This window comes from Artemia sp. Qi Xiang Cuo, chromosome 13, assembly GCF_049724085.1.
Source record: "Artemia sp. Qi Xiang Cuo chromosome 13, ASM4972408v1, whole genome shotgun sequence".
Lineage (NCBI taxonomy): Eukaryota > Metazoa > Arthropoda > Branchiopoda > Anostraca > Artemiidae > Artemia > Artemia sp. Qi Xiang Cuo.
Genome location: NC_142806.1, coordinates 63,048,875 through 63,070,971, shown reverse-complemented (window position 1 = coordinate 63,070,971; position 22,097 = coordinate 63,048,875). Strand labels below are relative to the sequence as shown.

At 35.4% G+C, this 22,097-nt stretch overlaps 1 protein-coding gene across 1 annotated transcript in view; it reads right to left on the bottom strand.

Annotated features, from left to right (window-relative positions):
- LOC148945532 (uncharacterized) overlaps window positions 1–22,097 on the bottom strand; it is a 257,374-nt gene that overhangs the window by 67,072 nt on the left and 168,205 nt on the right. Inside the window, exon 12 of the mRNA XM_089099073.1 lies at window positions 16,662–16,886. Coding sequence (XP_088955199.1) covers window positions 16,662–16,886 — 225 coding nt within the window. The remainder of the gene's footprint in view (window positions 1–16,661; window positions 16,887–22,097) is intronic.

The following is a 22,097-nucleotide window of genomic DNA, read 5'->3' as shown; positions in this document are numbered from 1 at the left end:
CTTATCAGGGAGGACCTGTGTGGTTTATGACACGTCCTAACTTTCGACAAAATTATAAAGTAAGTTAGAAAAATGGGGTCGTCCACAACAATTCAGTCAATTTACAATTTGAGAATTTTGATATGGGTAGATTCTCTCTCTTTCCATCTCTATCCTTATAATCTAAAAAAATATATAATGGAAAAATTGGAAAAAAAAAATCAAAAGGGAAAAAATAAATGGAAAAAAGATCATCGACCTTGATGAATGAGACACGTTTTTTATCGTCCATGACTCAATACAAGTTCCCTTAATGAAATTCCTTAGTTTGGAATGAATCCATAAGTAGTCTTGGTACGGATTGAAAATTTTCTTATCATTTTGAAATGGAAAAAACCGAAGATTGTTCTTTTCGACCAACCGTCTAGGACTAAACGGAAAGCAGGTCGTCCTTGTCTGGGGTGGGAGGATGTCATAAATAAAGATTTAAAGGAAATAGGAACTTCGTGGGAGTGTGTAAAAAGGGAGGCTTTGAATAGATTGTGAAGGAAGAGGAGAGTGCTTAGCTGTGTTGGCCTCCGGCGGCTTGGTGCGGCGGTGAGTTGCTAGTAGTGGTAGTAGTAGTTCCATTCAAGGTTAATGGTAAATCAAGAAAAACAAATGAGCTAACTAATGTGTTGGGTTAATTAATAATTAGTGACAAATATAGACAGACAAGAAAATGTAGTTTTTGAAGAGACAAATAATTCCTTAATTTTAAAACCTGACAATATTTGTTATTTTCACGGTGTCTTATAATGTTTCTCTAATTTTTGGAACAAAAAAGCCACACAGGGTCAGATCTCCTGAGTAGGGGGGCTGATCCTATTACAACTTAGGTTCATTTCTTCAAATTCTTTCCCGTAGTCATTTTAATAACTCCAGATGATAAGCAAAATTAACTATCTAACTTTGGGGAACACGTTCTTGGAGAACGGTGTCATGCGAGTCGAAAAAATCTATCAGCTTGATTTTTTATTTTGACGTCCCGGTTCTTTTCCTGCATTGCTCACCTGTTTTTTTTCACTACATTTGCTGTTTGTAATCTCAGTATCGTATATGTAAATCCACATTTCATATCCCATAATCACATCTTGATAGTTGTCTGAATTCTCCACCGAATTTTGACAAGAATACAAACGCAGTTTTTTCTTTTACAGACAGATATTTGAGGACGGTCTTCGCACAAATCTTTGACATCTTCAACTCTTGTGTTAAGATGAGACGTACTGTTTTTGGTTGATTTTTGTAACTTGCGATGCATCCCTAACATTCAGGCAGCAGTTTAATTGATAAATCTTCTCAACTTGTTGCACAGAAAAAAAAAATCGTTAAGGACAGTGAAGAGGTGCCTCGAACGCTCATTCTCTTACGTTGAGATCCTAACCTCTGTGAAGCTCGCTAGCCATATTAAGAACGAGTTTATTTTCAGAAAACATCTCAATAAATTCGGTCCATCATCACAAGAATTTTGAATTCTATATTCTCTGCTTTCTCAAAACATTCCATCAGAACTCACTACTCATCAAAATCACGATCGATTTCTATGGTCACATAACATAACACTCGTGGAAAAAATAGAACTACACTCAGGAGTATTCTAAAGAAGTGAAATAATTGCAAGACTCCGTGAAATGTAAACAAATATTACATCACTGCTATTACTTCCTGAATGTTGCAATGATATTATCAATAAAATGAGCCCACACATTTTATTACCAGATGTATGAATGTAAAGTGACAAGACGACTTCGTTGGTGGGAAATCCTTTATTTTAATCAAACATAAAAGCACTTCTTGTCCCTGGGCGAAAAAACCCTTATTTAAAATAGCATCATAAAATAAACAAAGACAGATATTTCTTTAATGCAGGAACTTCTACTGCATCATTTATATATTTCCAAGCTTTACCCCTACCCCTAAGACCTCCACAACCCAAATAAAATAAAACTCTGGATGTTATGACTCGAAGAGTGTAAGGATATCGGTGGAAATCGGACGTGCTAGAAAATACTGCCTAAAAATAATTATGCAAATGATCAACAGCCAAGGCTTAGAGAACATAGGCATTCAGATATAATGAACATATTATAATTTTTTTGGCGGGAGAATTAGGGAGTTAAGCGTCAAAATATTTCAAAACACTACAGTGCATGAAGCAAGGGTATTCTATAAAAATAAGCTATACAGTTAATGGCAATACACATTACCAAATTTTCGGCAAAAAAAGGTTTGGATCTGTGCTGCGCTTCAAGCTCTTAAAAGTTATGCTTCGAATAATCCTTATAATCTGACAATTATTTGGAAAATAAAGTAAATTGGCGTGTCAATCCAATGCCTATCGTAATATATATATCAGACAGGTAAACCATATAGAGTGCAACAAACCATATAGAGTGCAACGTTTCAAAAATGAAACGTGTCTCCACCCACGGACACGACTGGTTGTGGATCATTTGTGTTTATCTAATTGAGTAGTGCAGTGTGGTTAACCATGTTGACTTCGAACGAGGAAGACTTAATTGATTACTATGAGTACCGCAAGTTTCATAGGGTTCAGAGGAAGTATTGGATCCATCTCTACTTGGAAAAGAATGCAAAGTCTCGTCTGCTCTTAGCAGCCAAAAAACTGTCTCAAGCAGATAGAAAATTTATTGTATTTTACCCAATGTCACATTTTACAGAATTTTTGCAGAAAATTCATAGTTGCTCAGCTCTTCAAGCTTCTCCACGAATTTCACGTTTCATTCCTGGTCTGACATGTTGAGAGGCAAAGTAATTGGACAATACCAACGCGGTTGCTCCCGAAAATGTGTGGGAGAACAATCTGCAACGCAACAGAGACCACGACTTGAGGCTCATACGGAACCGGTTTTAGACTGATTGGAAACTAGTCTCATCTGGATTGCCTTGTGGGCGAGCCCGCACTCCACATCAAGGTCATGGTCACAAAACAGTAGCTTGCGCAATCAGTTAGCAATTCCAGTCTCAAAACAGTTGCCCCGTGGGCGCTGGGCCTAAGTGCCCCTTTTACAAACCAAAAAGCTCCTTACATAGTGAAAACTATATAATTTATTTTTTAAGTGTGGATGACTAACTGTATTCTTAATCAAGCTTAAATCATTTTACATATTCCTATGCATAGATTAAGACACAAAAAAGATTCTTGTAAATTGAAATAAACATCAGCAATGACCGTTCGATTAAATCAACTTTCCTGTTTGTTTTTACTGTTTTGGGTCACCTGTCCTCTACACTTTTTAGCGTAAACAACAGCCTGATAGTTTCAAATTGAAGAAAAAATTACTTTAGTTTTGTTTGATTTGAGCTGCCTAGGGTGTTTGGATACCCATTCAGGTGTTCTCCAATACTTTTTTTGAATGCTCTGGTGTCTTCATTTAATGTTTGTGGGTGTATTCAGTAAAAATTCATGGCTCTGCTAGATAAACTTATGTAATTATTTTCTGGGATTTTTTTTTACGAAAAAAGAATCCCTGGATCTGTGCTGCACCTTTTAAACCTATTAAATAAAAAAAACAAGTTTTTTTAACTGAAAGTAAGGAACGACGTTAAAACTTAAAACGAACAGAAATTATTCCGTATATGAAGGGGGCTGTCCCCTCCTCAACGCCTCGCTCTTTACGCTAAAGTTTTTTTATTGTTTAAAAAAATAGAGTTGTGAGAAAGTCAAACTTTAGCGTAAAGAGCGAGGCGTTGAGGAGGGGACAGCCCCTTCATATACGGAATAATTTCTGTTCGTTTTAAGTTTTAACGTCGTTCCTTACTTTCAGTTAAAAAAACTTGTTTTTTTTATTTAATTTTTGAACGTTTTTGAATTAATGCAGGTTTTGATTTTGGCTCACCGTACATGAATAATTAAAACAAAATTTGCATATTATATTTGGTTAAATGGCTTTCACGAAACTTGTTTAATTTTATTTACGAACGTTTTTATTAGTAATAAATATACGTAACTTAGAATTAACTTACGTAACGAACTTCTATATTCATAAATTTTTAACACGTATATTAGAGGGTTCGCCCCCTAGTCAATACCCTGATCTTTAAACTATGTTCGAATTTTTTCCAGTTCTTGAAAAATGACCGCTTAATCACAATCAGTTGATCAGTTGAAAAACTTGTTTTTTTTATTTAATTCCTGATCTTTTTCTTTAATAATGCTGGGAAATCCGGCGCCCCCTTCATAGCAATGTCCCTTCCCCCATGAAAACTTCCTTCATGGAAAGATCCTTCCATATAGCCCCCGACCCTCTCCTTCCCCCACCTACCAGAAAAAATCGCCTCTGAAAAAGTCTGTATACTTCCCAATAACCAATACTATATGTTAACATTGAGTAAAGTTCATAACTTTCAGCCCTCCCCCTGGGGACTTTGGGGGATCAAGTCATCCTAAAAGACATTTTTATCATATTTTCGACCATGCTGAACAAAATGGCTATCTCAAAATTTTGACCGAGTGACTTTGGGAAAAAAATGAGCGTGGGAGGGGGCCTAGTTGCCCTCCACTTTTTTGGTCACTTAAAAAGGCCACTAGAAATTTTAATTTCCGTTCCAATGAGCCCTCCCACGATATTCTAGGACCACTGGGTTAATACGATCACCCCTGGGAAAAAAAAAAACAAAACAAAAAAACAAACAAACAAACAAACAAAAAAATAAACACGCAGCCGTGATATTTCTTCTGGCAAAAAATGGAAAATTCCACATTTTTGTAGATAGGAGCTTGAAACCTCTACAGTAGGGTTCTCTGATACGCTGAATATGATGATGTGATTTTCATTAAGGTTTTATAGCTTCTAGGGGTTTTTCCCCCCTTTTTTCTAAAATCAGACAAATTTTCTCAGGCACGTAACTTATGATGGGTTAGACTAAACTTAATGAAACTTATATATTTGAAATTACAAATTAAAATCTGATTCTTTTGATGTATCTATTGGTATCAAAATCCCGTTTTTTAGAGTTTCGGTTACCATTGAGCCGGGTCGCTCCTTACTTACAGTTCGTTACCACGAACTGTTTGATAAGATCATACTGACAATTTTTTCCACTTTATATTCTACTTTAAATATAATTAGGAGTGAATTGATATTTTCAAACAGTTCATCGTAATGAACTGTAAGTAAGCAATGACTCGGCCGATTACTAACCGGAACTCTAAAAATAAGAGTGTTAATACTAATAAATAAATGAAAAAATAACTTTTATACTGCTTTCTACTATTAATGTTTTATTAAGTTTAATGCTCAATAAGGGTCTCCCCCAATCCATGCTTAGACCAATCGGGATCTAGTCCTTTGGGGTTCATAACAGAAATTACGGCATGCTTGTCCGGGGGCCGTAAATATCGGTGGATGATGAAGAAGGCCTCTCGAATGTACACTCAGCAGGGCTCATTGGCGTGAGGACACATCCCTTGAAGTACAAAACTTCTCTAAGAAATCGGTTGATAGTGTGGTGACGCAGAACATAATCGCGGGAGGATCTTTTATAGGAGGACAACTGCGGCAGGGCGTAAGATCAATGGACAATGGCCTCAGCTAAGTGCTGCCTCCACCCTGTCGAGGCACTCGCAAGGCTGTGGACCAACTTTGTTCCAACTTGAAGAACGAAGATCATAAGGATATTATATCCTAGTAAACGACACGGCATTTGCACGGGATTCTGATAAAAGGCTAATTCTTCCTGGCCATGTCAATTTTGGTGGGAGTTTTCGGGCTGAAAACTTCTTCCTAGCTGATTTATCTACTATGGACTGCCTCTCCATAGTAGCATAATATTTATAGGCATAAATATATAGTGAGTCGGAGGTAGAAGACTTGCGATTGTCTTTGCAGGATTTCAACTCTTATTGATAGGAGAGCACTGTCAAGGGTTGAAAACCATGTTGTGACCAGATAAGAACAGGATTACACAAAGCCTTCAAGTGGTGATCCCAGGGTCTCCCTGCTGTCCGGTTTTAAGCTTGCATAAGCGCTTTGGCTTAGACCTGAGAAGATGTGTTGGTTACTGTTCTACACTAGTACTGGGACCATTGCTTTTCCTGAGGTCAAAATAATTTCAGTAACTAAAAGAATATGAAAATTACATCTTGTATTGTTATGACGTAAGCAATTATTATTATATCAACATGCTGACTGACAAATTCAGACGATTAGAACTGGAATTCACAGGAGTTTCAGATATTCATATCACAGGGGTTGGAAACGTAAAATTTGGTGATACAGAATTTATACTCAGCCAGGAAGGATGATGGAAGGGGATGATGATTAATAAGGAAGCTGCTAAGTATTGTTTAGGCTGGGAAGGTATTAATAAAAGAATACTAATCACTCATTTATGACGAAACTGGCGCCTTAGGCAAGTAATCACTCATTTATGACTGGCACCTTAGGCAAGTAATTGAGGAACACAGGAGGAGTATTGGTGAAAATGCCTTATGTATTGTGAGGAGTATAGGAGAAGGTGCTTTTACGAGTATTATCTGAGTGACAGATCATTTAAAAATAAGAGAAATGTAAAGAAAGTGTTGAAAGCATTAAAACATGAACTAAGGAGATGAAAAACGGAGGTAAGTATAAAATTGCCGAGGATTTGGAGGCCCCATGAGCTGATAGTATGCTAAATGAATTTCTTTAATATGGTACCTATGAGATTAGAAATAAGCTTCTGAAGATTATAAATATGATTTTTGAAAAAAACGGAAGTACCTAGTGGATTTTAGGAAAACCCTATTTAGACACTGTATAAGTAAAGGGGACAAGAGTGAGCGTGGTAATTATAGAGGCATTAGCCTGGTTGTTGTAGAAGAAAATTACTAAGTATAATGATACTTTCAGACTTACAGATGCTGTAGACAAAGTTTAAAAAGAAGAGAATTGCGGTTTTAGGAAGGAAACATGATGTCTTAGCTTAATGATTTAGGAAAATCGTAATTAAACCACTTTATAAAAAAGGTGATAAGAGTGGTTATCGAGACATTAGTCTCGATAATCTTTCATAAAGAAAGATTTAAAGGAAATTAAAACTTCCTGGGAAGGTGTAAAGAGTTCTCTAACGTCACGGCATCCCTGTTTATAGGCAATATTCCTGCCCTTGGCCAGAGTTCAAAGGTTAGGTCAGGTGTTTATTCTGTGACAGCCCACCCCAGCTCTCTGTGACAGCCCTGTCCCTTTTCCTGTGACTGACCCTCTGACGTCAAGCGACAAACCTGTTTCTAGGCAACCTTCCCGCCCTTGGCAAGAGTTCAAAGGTCAGGTGTTTTTCTATGACACACCCTTTGTTTTTTTATGATAAGCCCCGGTTTCTGTGACATGCCCTCCCTTTTCCGACAGAATTTCAAAGTCATGCCCTCTGACGTCACGGCATCCATGGGGAAATTAACATTGAGCTTCAAAGGCAGCCCTCTGATGTCAAACAACACACCTGTTTCTAGGCGAAATTCCCGCCCAGGGAAGAGTTCAAAGGTTAGGTGACACACCCCCTTTGTTTTTCTACAGCACACCCTCACTGCTTTCAAAGTAACAGATAGGGAAATTAACACAGGTAAAAGAGCATTAGATTTCAAAGTCACAGATAGCTAAATTAACATTGAGTTTCAAAGGCAGCCCTCTGACGTCACGCGAGACACCTGTTTCTAGGCGTCATTCCCGTCCTTGGCAAGAGTTCAAAGGCTAGGTGACACACCCCATTTGTTTTTCTACACCACACCCTCACTGCTTTCAAAGTCACAGATAGGGAAATTAACATTGAGTTTCAAAGGCAGCCCTCTGACGTCACGCGACACACCTGTTTCAAGGCGTCATTCCCGTCGTTGGCAAGAGTTCAAAGGCTAGGTGACACACCCCATTTGTTTTTCTACATCACAACCTCACTACTTTCATTGTCACAGATAGGAAAATTAACATTGAGTTTCAAAGGCAGCCCTCTGACGTAAGGCAACACACCCGTTTCTAGGTGACATTCTCTCCCATGGCAAGGTCAGGTGGCACATCCTTTTCCCTGTTACTAGGAAAAATCATGTATAGACACGTTCCCCGGGTGGTTGAAACCCACGCGATGCTTTTCCAGACATACCCCCAGCTAGCAAAACTCTCCCACAATGCTTTTTTAGACAAAATTCCAGGTGAAACCCTTGTTCTTGTGTTATATTTCATGGTTATGTTATGCTGATTTTATGTTATGTTGTTATATTATGTTATGTTATGTTGATGTTGTTATGTTATATTGATATTGTTTTATGTTTATTGTTGGTTATGTTATGTTATGTTGACGTTGTTTCATGGTTATGTTATGTCGATGTTGTTTGATACTTATGTTGATGTTATGTTGTTTTATGTTGTTTCTTGGTTATGTTGTTTGTTGGTTATGTTATGTTACGTTGTTTACTGGTTATGTTATGTTGATGGTTATGTTATTAGATGTTATGTTATGTTCATGGTTATGTTATGTTTGTTGGTTACGTTGTTTGATGTTTCTTTGTTATGTTGACGTTTGTTATGTTTGCAAGATATATTTTATATAAATTGTGTTACTAGGCTAGATTTCTAGCGCATCTCATGTTTCTAGACAAAAACATGTCTCCCATCTGCTTGAACTGCCCTGCGTTGTTTCTAGACACACCTCCAAGGTGTCTGAAATCCCTTACGATGCATTTCCAGACAATATTCCCAAGTGAATGAACCTCCCCCCCCCCACCGCGAATTTCTTTTTTGGCAAAAACATACCTCCCCAAGGCTTACTGAATATACTGAATAACGCCACATGTATTTTCTATAATTTTCTTACAAAAACTAGATTTTACGATCAAAAAAGCTTTATTAGTTAATTTTTTTTTACAAAAATGCCTTATTTTCCGATCCAAAGCTGGGCCTTTTCTAATCTAAGATTCACATTTGACCCAAAGAAGTGTATTTTCTTTAATTTTCTTTCAAAAACTAGAGTTTACGGTCAAAAAAGCATTGTTAGTTCAGTTTTTACGGAAATAGCGCAGTTTCATCCCAAAGCAAGGCTTTTTTCTAACCAAAGATTTCTAACCAAAGATTCACATTTGAACCACAGAAATGTATTTTCTATAATTTTTTTTACAAAAACTAGTGTTTACGGTCAATGAAAGCTTTATTACTTCAGATTTTACGGAAATGGCTTATTTTCCTTCCAAACCTAGGCTTTTTCTAACCAAAGATTCACATTTGAACCAGAGAAATGTATTTTCTATAATTTTCTTACAAAAACTAGAGTTTACGGTAAAAAAAAGCTGTATTAGTTAATATTTTACGGAAATTGCTTATTTTCCTTCCAAACCTAGGCTTTTTCTAGCCAAAGATGCACATTTGATCCAGGGAAATGTAATTTTATTTAAAAAACTAGAGTTTACGGTCAAAAAAAAATTTGTATGAAAATGCCTTATTTCTCGATCCACAGCTGGGCCTTTTCTAACCAAAGATTCACATTTAAACCAGATAAATGTATTTTCTATAATCTTGTTACAAAAGTATAGTTCACAGTATAACAAATGTTTTTAGTTCAGTTTTTATGGAAATGGCTTATTTTTCGATCCAAATAAATGTCTCTGGATCAAATGTGAATCTTTGATTAGAAAAAGTCTAGCTTTGGATCGAGAAATAAGCCATTTCCGTAAAAATTGAACTAATAAAGTTTTTTGACCGTAAACTCTAGTTTTTTTAAGAAAATTGTAGAAAATACATATCTCTGGGTCAAATGTGAATCTTTGGTTAGAAAAAGCATAGCTTTGGATCGAAAAATAAGGAATTTCCGCAAAATATGAACTAGTAAAGCCTTTTTTTACAGTAAACTCTAGTTTTTGTAAGAAAATAATAGAAAATACATTTCTCTGGTTCTAATCTGAATCTTTGGTTAGAAAAAGTCCAGCTTTAGATCGAAAAATAAGCAATTTGCGTAAAAATTGAACTAATAAAGCTGTTTCTGACCGTAAACACTAGTTTTTTGTAATAAAATTATAGAAAATACATTTCCCTGGGTCAAATGTGAATCTTTGGTTAGAAAAAAGCTTAGTTTTGGGACGAAAATAAGCCATTTCCGTAAAAATGAACTATAAAAATTTTTTGACCGTAAACTCTAGTTTTTGTAAGAGAATTATAGAAAATACATTTCTCTGGGTCAAATTTGAATCTTTGGTTAGAAAAAGCCCAGCTTTGGATCGAAAAATAAGCCATTCCCTTAAAAAATTGAACCAATAGAGCTTTCTTTGACCGTAAACTTTAGTTTTTGTAAGAAAATTATAGAAAATACACATTTCTCTGGTTAAAATGTGAATCTTTGGTTAGAAAAAAACAATGCTTTGGATAAAAAAATAAGCCATTTCCGTAAAAATTGAACTAATATATCTTTTTTGACCGTAAACTCTATTTTTGTTTTGTAAGAAAATTTTAGAAAATACGTTTATCTGGTTCAAATATGAATCTTTGGCTAGAAAAAGCCTATGTTTGGAAGGAAAATAAGCCATTTCTGTAAAATCTTAACTAATAAAGCCTTTTCTTACCCTAAACACTCGTTTTTGTACAAAAATTATAGAAAATACATTTCTCTGGGTCAAATGTGAATCGGTGGTTAGAAAAATTCCAGCTTTGGGGTGAAAATAAGCCATTTCCTTAATAATTGAACTAATATATCTTTTTTTTACCGTAAACACTAGATTTGTAAGAAAATTATGGAAAATATATTTCTCCGGTTCAAATGTGAATCTTTGGTTAGAAATAGCCCAGCTTTGGATCAAAAAATAAGCCATTTCCGTAAAAATTGAACTAATAAAGTTTTTTTGACCGTAAACTCTAGTTTTTGTAAGAAAACTATAGAAAATACATTTCTCTGGGTCAAATGTGAATCTTTGGTTAGAAAAAGGCCTTGCATTGGAATGAAACTGCGCCATTTCTGTAAAAACCGAACTAATAAAGCATTTTTGACCGTAAACTCTAGTTTTTGTAAGAAAATTAAAGAAAATATATTTCTCTGGTTCAAATATGTATCTTTGGTTAGAAAAAGCCAAGCTTTGGATCGGAAAATAAGCCATTTCCGTAAAAAATTGAACTAATATAGCTTTTTGGACCGTAAACTCTAGTTTTTGTAAGAAAATTATAGAAAATACCTTTCTCTGGTTCAAATGTGAATCTTAGGTTAGAAAAAAGCCTTGCTTTGGGAAGAAACTGCGCAATTTCCGTAAAAACTGAACTAATAAAGCAACTGTAAATTCTAGTTTTTGTAAGAAAATTATAGAAAATATATTTCTCTGGGTCAAATGTGAATCTTTGGTTAAAAAAGCCCAGCTTTGGATCGAAAAATAAGCCATTTCCGTAAAAAACGTACTAATAAAGGTTTTTTGATCGTAAACTCTTAGTTTTTGTAAGAAAGTTATAGAAAATACATGTGGCGTTGGTATATTCAGTAAGCCCTGGGGAGGTATGTTTTTGTCTAGAGAAAACATCGCGGGGGGGGGAGGGGGGTTCATCACCTGGGAATTCTGCCTTGAAAAGCATTTTAGGGGATTTCAGACACCTTGGGGGTATGTCTAGAAACAATGCAGGGGAGTTCAAGCCAATGGGAGACAGGTTTTTGTCTATAAACTGACAAGCGCTAGAAATCTAGCTTAGTAACACAATTTATTCAAAATATATCCTACAAACATAAAAAACATCAACAAAACAAAGAAACATCAAACAACGTAACCAACAAACATAACGTAACCATTAATATAACATAGCATCTAAGAACATAACCATCAACATAACATAACCAGGAAACAACATAACATAACCAACAAACAAAATAACCAAGAAACAACATAACCAACAAACAACATAAGATCAATATAACATGATATAACATCAACATAACTATCAAACAACATCTACATAACATAACCATGAAACAACATCAACCTAACATAACATAGTCAACAATGACCATCAAACAACATCAACATAACATAACAACATCAACAAAACGTAAGATAATATAACAACATAACGTAACATCAACATAACTGTCAAACAGCATTGACATAACATAACCATAACATAACCAACATAACCAACAATAACCATCAAACAACATCAACATAACATAACAAAATCGACATAACATAACATAACAACATAACATAACATCAACATAACATAACCATGAAACATAACATAACAACAAGGGTTTCACCTGGGACTTTTGTCTAGAAAAGCATTGCGGGAGAGTTTTGCTAGCCGGGGGTATGTCTGAAAAAGCTTCGCGAAGGGTTTCAACCACCCGGGGAACGTGTCTAGACATGATTTTGCGTAGTAACAGGGAAAAGGGTGTGCCCCCTGACCTTACCATGGGCGTGATGGTCACCTAGAAACGGGTGACCATATTGTACAGGTGTCTCTCGTGACGTCGGAGGGCTGCCTTAGAGACTCAATGTTAATTTTCCTATCTGTGACTTTGAAATCCAATGGTATTTTCCCTATGTTAATTTCCCTATCTGTGACTTTGAAAGCAGTGAGGGTGTGCTGTAGAAAAACAAAGGGGGTGTGTCACCTAACCTTTGAACTCTTGCCAAGGACGGGAATGACGCCTAGAAACAGGTGTCTCGGGTGACGTCAGAGGGCTGCCTTTGAAACTCAATGTTAATTTTCCTCTGTAACTTTAAAATCCAATGCTATTTTCCCTATGTTAATTTCCCTATCAGTGACTTTGAAATCAGTGAGGGTGTGCTTTAGAAAAACAAAGAGGGTGTGTCCCCTAACCTTTGAACTGTTGCCTGGGTGGAAATTTCGCCTAGAAACAGGTGTGTTGCGTGACGTCAGAGGGTTGCCTTTGAAACTCAATGGTATATTTCCTATGGTGCCCTGACGTCAGAGGGCTGCGTTTGAAATCCAATGCTATTTTCTCTATGGATGCCGTGACGTCAGAGGGCGTGACTTTGAAATCCTATGGGAAAAGGGAGGGCGTGTCACATAAACGCGGGTTTGTCATGGAAAACAAAGGGTGTGTCATTGAAAAACACCTGACCTTTGAACTCTTGCCAAGGGCGGGAATGTTGCCTAGAAACATGTGTGTCGCATAACGTCAGAGGTTATTTCACAGGAAAGTGACAGGGCTATCACAGAAGGCTGGGGTGGGCTGTCACAGAATAAACACCTGACCTAACCTTTGAACTCTTGCCAAGGGCGGGAATATTGCCTAAAAACAGGGATGCCGTGACGTCAGAGGGCCTGCGTTTGAAATCCTATAGAAAACGGGAGGGCATGCGTTTGAAACTGGGGAGGGCATGCGTTTGAAAGCAGTGATGGGATACTAATAATGATTTAGGAAAGTCTTAAGTAAACCACTTTATAAGAAAGGTGGTAAGAGTGATTATCGAGGCATTAGTCTCGATAATCTTTCATAAAGAAAGATTTAAAGGAAATTAAAACTTCCTGAGAAGCTGTAAAGAGGCTTTGAATAGATTGGGATGGAGGTGGAGTGTGCATAGTTGCGCTGGTCTCAGGCGGATCGGTGCTACGATGAGTTGTTAGTAGTAGTAGTAGTTTGGTCTGTTATTAAATATAAAAACAGATTTTTTTAACTGAAAGTAAGGATCAACATTAAAACTTAAAACGAAGAGAAATTATTCCGTGTTTGAAATTGGCCGCCCCATCCATAACCCACGTTCTTTACGCTAAAGCATTAAAGTTCTTTAAAAGTATATCTCATTGATGTTGAAACAATTTTTTACAAAAGGTCAAACCTTAGCGTAAAGAGTGAGCGTTGAGGGCGAGGCAGCCCGCCTCATAAACGGAATAATTTCTCTTCTTTTTAAGTTTTAATGCTACTCCTTACTTTACTAATTTTTGACAGTTTTTCAAATCATCGCAGAAAATATCCCCCTTCCCTGTGTAAAATTTACTTGTAAAATTTTCCCCAGAAACTTTCCTTCCCATGGAAAATTCTCTCCGTTGTAAATCCCCCACCCCCACCACAAATACCATCCTAAAATTTCTGTATATTTCCCAGTAACATATACTATATGTGAACAATGCCACATTGCATAACTTAAAGCCCTTTTCCCGTGGACTATAGGGGTTGGTATCATTATGTCATCCTAAAAAGCATAGATATTGCATAGTTGAAAGGTTCCAAAAGACCCTTTTATGTATGCCGAGTCAAATGGCAATCTCCAAACTTGGATCGGTTAACTTCTGGGAAAAAATGTGGCATAGGACAGCAGAATACTTGCCCTCCAATCATTTTAGTCAGGTAATAAAGGCAATTTAACTTTTTGTTTCTGATCAAAAGAGCTAAAATCTAAATTTCACATTATTGTATTCAGGAGCTTGAAACCTCTACACTACGGTTCTCTCATATTCGGAATCTGATGGTCTGGTTTTTATTACGATTTGTTAGTCTTTGGAGTTTTTTACATTTTTTTCGAAAATCAGGCATATTATCTCAGGCTCTTTGCTTCTGACAGGTAGCATTAATCTTTACAAATACTATATGTATGTGAAATCAGCATAAAAAACTAATTCTTTTAATGTATACATTGTTATAAAATTCCGTTTTTTAGAGAATCGGTTAATACTAAAAAGTAACAATTTACTTACAGTTCGTTACTGCAAACTGCTTGATGGAAATTATTAATTAAACTTAGTGCACACTAAAATGAAAACATAAGGATTACATTGATTAAAGCTTCAACAATTAAATTAATACTAGACTTTTTCGTTAATTAATTTTGACTAAAATATTTTCACTGGATCTGTACTGCCCTAACAAGACTGTAAAGTCATATAAAAATTGTACTTTTCAGTTATTAATTCCATATTACATAAGCATAGATCAATCCATCTCATTTTTCATTAGAAAATGAATACTTTACTCAGAAACAGCGTATTTTCTAATTTAAATGTGTGATGAAACCTGGCCCACCAGGCTTTATTACAAAATTGTTATAAAATACATTGTTATAAAATTCCGTTTTTTAGAGAATCGGTTAATACTAAAAAGTAACCCTTTACTTACAGTTCGTTAGTGCAAACTGCTTGATGGAAATTATTAATTAAACTTAGTGCACAATAAAATGAAAACATAAGGATCACATTGATTAAAGCTTCAACCATCAAATTAATACCAGACATTTTCGTTAAATAATTTTGACTAAAATATTTTCACTGGATCTGTACTGCCCTTACAAGACTGTAAAGTCATATAAAAATTGTACTTTTCAGTTATTAATTCCATATTACATAAGCATAGATCAATCCATCTTATTTTTCATTAGAAAATGAATACTTTACTCAGAAACAGCGTATTTTCTAATTTAAATGTGTGATGAAACCTGGCCCACCAGGCTTTATTACAAAATTGTTATAAAATACATTGTTATAAAATTCCGTTTTTTAGAGAATCGGTTAATACTAAAAAGTAACCCTTTACTTACAGTTCGTTAGTGCAAACTGCTTGATGAAACTTATTAATTAAACTTAGTAAACACTAAAATGAAAACATAAAGATTACATTGATTAAAGCTTCATCAATCAAATTAATACTAGAAATTTTTGTTAATTAATTTTGACTGAAATATTTTCACTGGATCTGTACTGCCCTAACAAGCCTGTAAAGTCATATAAAAATTGTACTTTTCAGTTATTAATTCCATATTACATAAGCATAGATCAATCCATCTCATTCTTCATTAGAAAATGAATACTTTACTCAGAAACAGCGTATTTTCTAATTTAAATGTGTGATGAAACCTGGCCCACCAAGCTTTATTACAAAATTGTTATAAAATACATTGTTATAAAATTCCGTTTTTTAGAGAATCGGTTAATACTAAAAAGTAACTCTTTACTTACAGTTCGTTAGTGCAAACTGCTTGATGGAACTTATTAATTAAACTTAGTGCACACTAAAATGAAAACATAAGGATCACATTGATTAAAGCTTCATCAATCAAATTAATACTAGACATTTTCGTTAATTAATTTTGACTAAAATATTTTCACTGGATCTGTACTGCCCTTACAAGCCTGTAAAGTCATATAAAAAATTGTACTTTTCAGTTTTTAATTATATATTACATAAGAATAGATCAATCCATCTTAATCTTCATTAGAAAACGAATAGTTTACTCAAAAACAGCGTATTTTCTAATTTAAATGTGTGATGAAACCTGGCCCACCAAGCTTTATTAAAAATTAATTCATCGGATTAATGCTGGATATTTTCTGGCTGAAGCTTTTGGTGGGAAAACGCCAGTAAACAATAGAATCACCAATGAAAGAAGGTCACAAATGATGGATTGATTCATGTTCATAAGGTACAGGCTTCATTCAGATGGCTGTTTGTGTTTTATTTTGTTTTTCATTTTACGGTTTTGAGACAAAGATTTTGCTGCTGGAAGGATTGTCTTTTGCCTAATTACACAACTTTCCAAAACATACAATGTGCATATTTCTTTTATTTCCTCTCATTCACTTGCTATCTATACATGTCTTTTGCTTTGGCTCTATCTTCGTTTTTCTATCCATATCTCTTTATCCATCCCCCCACCCCCTAACTCTTTCTGTCCTTCTAGTAAAGAACACAGTGTTTTAGAGTTCTGATAACACGTGCCGGAATCTGAATTTTACCTTTACGTCTGGTCTCGAAGGGTAGTTGAAACGAATATTTTCAAACTTGATCTTCCCGTTAAACTCCTTCGGCTTCTCTCCTTTATCTGAAGTGCTATCAATTGCCGGAATCCTTTCTATCACTTGAAAAATAGCAGCAGCAGACCCTTTGGCAGTAGCGAATGATTCCAAATATGTTGGAAATTGACCAATACTGAATGCAGCTCCGAGAACACTAAAGAAAACCTGCAAAATTTGTGAGTGTGCATCAATTAATTAAATAACTGTAGTATAATTGAAATGGTAGTGTTGAGAAAACATAATACAACAAACTAACCAGTTTTGCCGGCCTTTTGTTGATTCCCTCACAAGATACGGTTTGCAGCTCCCACCATTGGTGCTTGTAGGTCTTTTACTATGACTTACGGTAGTATTTTTGTTTTGTTCTTATTATTTTTCTTCGCTCATTTTTCCTATTTTTATACCCTGTGTCAGTTCTTTTATCATGTGTTCTCATACCATCGTCCCGGTAGATCCCGTTGGCAAAATCTCCCGCTCCGTGAGCTTACGAGCAGAGCCGTATCCAAGATTTGTGTTTGGGGAGATTTTGATAGGGGGAAGGGGTACAATGAAAGATCTTAAGCCGAACTGGCCAGCCATGACAAAAAACCAACAAAGAGAAAAAACTCAGTTAGAAAAAAAAACAACAAACGAGACTGTGGTCAGTGGAGAGAAAAGAAACGAAAAATTTAAAACAACACGGATGTTTCGCCTGTATCCAAACAAGGCGTCTTCAGCACAAAAGAAACATAAAAGGAAAAAGATAAAAAAGCCAAGCTAAAACTAAAAAAAACAATAAAACCACCACCAAAAAAAAATATATACAATTGGCCCAAACTGATCCACGTAGGGAAAATATGCTATTTTAGAGTTACTTCAGTGAGAACACCAGAGTGACTGAGGAAAAATAAAAATAAACTGGGAATTACTTTAATTATTCTGTTGCGAAATAATCCTTTTACTGGCTATTATTGAAGCAAATCGTTCTGGTCTAGCAGGTAAAATAGTCCCCTGGTAATTATTTAAGATCTTAACTCCCTCATTAACTGTTGATTCACTTTTTAGAAAATTATCATAAATCGGGTCCATATTTAAACTACCTGTGTCCCTATTTATCGAAAGGTTAGCAAATATATGTTTTTTTTTTAATTTCTATGGCTTCTCTCGCCCATTGTGGGTACCCCTTATCATTTGAAATAGCTAAGGCCTCATCAAATTTTACAAAGTGATCTGGTTGAAATCAAATATGTTCTGCTTTAGCTTAAACAAAAGTTTTCGGAGGCTTGCTTTTGTCTAAACTGACCGCAGTCTCGTTTGTTGTTTTTTTTTGCACCGAGATTTTTCTCTTTGTTGTTTTTTTTATGGGGGGGGGGGGGTAAAAATAAACTTTACAAAGGGCATCAGCCATTTGTTTATATGCATTATTGTTACTTTCGTGTGAGTCGGGCATAAATTTAGGGGGAGGGGTCAAACCTGATAACCTCTCTTTCCTGGGCACTGCCTTACTTAAGGGTACACTTTTAGCACTCGTTACTTTTCAAGAACTTCAAAAACTGTCAATAATTGAAAAACGTCAGTTTTTTAGGACACGAAAAACTTTCTGCTACTTTGCTTTTAGGAATTGCAGGTATAATTCACGAAGCCTCTCTCCATATTAGTCCAAATATTCGTTCATATATATTTCTTTGTAATTTTTCATCTACTAATTTTACATCTACTAACTTTTTACTATCTCCCTATTGTAATTTCAACATCTTTTTAACTAATATCAACTCAATGCTAGAAGACTTTGAAAAGTGTTTCAAGTTAGCAGACGACTTGTCATGCACTTTTCAAGTAGGCATACATAGTTGGAAATATAGCAGCAAAGTCCACACACTATTCGCACACTTTATCAACCAGTGTAAATAAAAAGCCTGCTAGTTACCTTAGACTTTAAATTCTCCTGGGCCTGCATAGGCGTTTAAGTCATCCAAGAAGAGTCACCAGTCATCTGGCATCGCTGCGGCCGGCCACACATCTTCATATTCAGGAGGGATTGAGGCACTCGGATTTTTAAGGTTAGCCCGGTAGCTGCTAAGATGTAGGGTGTAGCTCGTAGGGACTTTTGGGGATTCCTATTCATCTAGTGTCACGTGGCTGCCACTGACGAGTGAACATTGGTAGAGTATGCGCATAACATTACCGAGGTATCTCCACTTGCTATATTTTATCACTTCGGATTTTAGTGACTAAGACTTCTTTTGGCGTACAGTATTGTTTGTTACTTTTTGGGACCAGTAGATATTTAGAATGTACCTTAAAAACAAGACGTGAGGCTTTTCTTTTCAAGCTGCTTATCCAGGTGCCAAGGTTCAGAACAACAGCAAAGCGTTGAGAGGACATTACTGTTGAACAGCCTCAGCTTGAGTAAGAGGGAGTACTTCTGGCGACGCCAAATTTGAGATAGTTTCCTGAAGTATGCATTAGATGGGCGATTCTTAGTTTGACTTCTCAATGACACGATCGTGAATTATTATTGGTACCCCCTAAGTACTTCAAACAAACATAACTTAAAAACAATAGGGAAATTTTTTTCAAAACAGTGCAATTTAAATCGGTGGATAGTTCGGCTCTTTGTCCAAGGGCCGTCTTCAGCACAACATTTAAGAAAAATTAAAAACTTACATTAAAATGCGAAGTTTAAAACTAAAAATGCTCTTAAAAACTTTTAAAAAAGCCCCAGCATCCTTACTTCAACGAAGTTCAACCAGGACTGATAAATAAAATGATGATAGAAGATGAATACATTCAAACGAAATAAAATGAAATTATTAACTGCAAGTTTTCAAAGCTAATCTTTCTTTTTTAGTAGCTAGTCTTAAAGGTCTTTTTGTAACGGGTTCAATACTATTGTCAATTGGTTTAATAAAATATTTTGTTAGATCTTTTTTAATTAAATTTCAGTATAAAGAATTCAATGAATATTCTCCTAAGTCCCTATTTAAGGAAATATTTTTATTTATTTTGAGCCTAATTTAGATTGATTCCTGGACTATCTGTTTTATCCCCAAATCACTACTAATGAGAGAAGATTTTTCAAAAAGTATTGTGTGGCTGGGATTATCAAATATATGACTAGCTAAAGCAGAATCAAAGGAGTTATTAGAACTATTAGCAACTAACGCTTTGTCTATGTCTTCTTTATGCTGGTGTAAGTAGAAAGGCCTCATGAGGTCCGATCAGTATATAATTCGGTTATCAAAAGAACCTATCTCCGAACAGCACACCATATATGGGCATAGAGTCCCTAGGGAGAACACCTGTTCTGTCAGTCCCGATCCCACATCATATATGGGCATGGAATCCCCAGGGAGAACACGTTTCCGAGAAATTGATTGCGTAACCTAGCCTAACCTCTTTGATGGATGTTTCTTGGACGGTTATGAGTGTTAGTCAATTTATTTGTTGTTTTTCATGGATGTCAAAAGCAATTTATGTCTGTTTTATGGTTTTTCTCAGTGAGAATGAAAAAACAGGATTTTTCTCACTTTGATGTATTTTCAAGGAGAATTGTCTCCGGACAAAGTTTATTAATGTCTTTGGAGTTCGTCCAGGATAATTGTTTCTGGGTGAAGTTTATTAATGTCTTTGGTGTTCGTCCAGGAGAATTGTTTCTGGGCGAAGTTTTTTAATGTCTGACAGATGATGTCAAGGTTGATTGATTTGTCACGAAAGGGGAATTAATTTGTTGTTTCTAAGGGCAATTATTGATTCAAGAAAGGGGAATTAATTTGTTGTTTCTAAGGGGAATTATTTATTCACGAAAGGGGAATTAATTTGTTTTTTCTAAGGAGAATTATTTATTCAAGAAAGGGGAATTAATTTGTTGTATCTAAGGGGAATTATTGATTCACGGAAGGGGAATTAATTTTTTGTTTCTAAGGGGAATCATTGATTCACGAAAGGGGAATTAATTTGTTGTTTCTAAGGGGAAGGTGGGGAAGAGATATATTGATCTAGGACTCGAGAGGGAAAATGGATTTCCGACAAATTGATTGCGTAACCTAACCTAACCTCATGAGCACGTGACGGGACACCATATATGGCCATAGAATCCCTTGAGGGGAGAGGATTTCTGAGAAATTGATTGCGTAATCGAAGGGAGAGAATTCCAGAGAAATTGATTATATAATCGGTAGAACCCTATCAGGAGCTCGTGACGGGACTTCATTTATGGGCATAGAATGACGTAATCGACTAGGACAAATGGATTTCTGAGAAATTGATTACATGACTACATAATCGGTAGAAACCTATCAGGAGATCATGACGGGAGTCCATATATGGGCATAGAATGACGTAATCGACTAGGACAGTTGGATTATTTCAGTAGTGGTTTGTCATGGTTTACTTTGTCACAGTTACATTCTCTTGATTTTTAAAAGTTCATTTTTGATTTCTTTCGTTGAAATGCAAGAGTTGGAATATTTCAGTGGTGTTTTGTCGTGGTTTACATTGTCACAGTTACATTCTCTTGATTTTTCAAAGTTCATTTTGAATTTCTTTCATTGAAATGCAAGAGTTGGAATATTTAAGTAGTGGTTTGTTGTGGTTTACCTTGTCACAGTTACATTCTCTTGATTTTTAACGTTCATTTTGAATTTCTTTCATTGAAATGCAAGAGTTGGATTATTTCAGTAGTGGTTTGTCGTGGTTTACCATTTCAAAGTTACATTCTATTGATTTTTAAAAGTTCATTTTGGATTTCTTTCATTGAAATGCAAGAGTTGGAAAATTTCAGTAGTGTTATGTCGTGGTTTACTTTGTCACAATTACATTCTCTTGTTTTTTCAAAGTTCATTTTGAATTTCTTTCATTGAAATGTAAGAGTTGGAATATTTCAGTAGTGTTTTGTTATGGTTTACATTGTCACACTTACATTTTCTTGATTTTTCAAAGTTCATTTTGAATTTCTTTCATTGAAATGTAAGAGTTGGAATATTTCAGTAGTGTTTTGTTATGGTTTACCTTGTCACAGTTACATTTTCTTGATTTTTCAAAGTTCATTGTGGATTTCTTTCATTGAAATATAAGAGTTGGAATATTTCAGTAATGTTTTGTCGTGTTTTACCTTGTCACAGTTACAATCTCTTGATTTTTAAAAGTTCATTTTGGATTTCTTTCATTGAAATGCAAGAGTTGGAATATTTCAGTAGTGTTTTGTTATGGTTTACCTTGTCACAGTTACATTCTCTTGATTTTTCAAAGTTCATTTTGGATTTCTTTTGTTGAAATGCAAGAGTTGGAATATTTCAGTAGTGTTTTTTAATGGTTTAGCTTGTCACAGTTAAATTATATTGATTTTTCAAAGTTCATTTTGGATTTCTTTCGTTGAAATGCAAGAGTTGGAATATT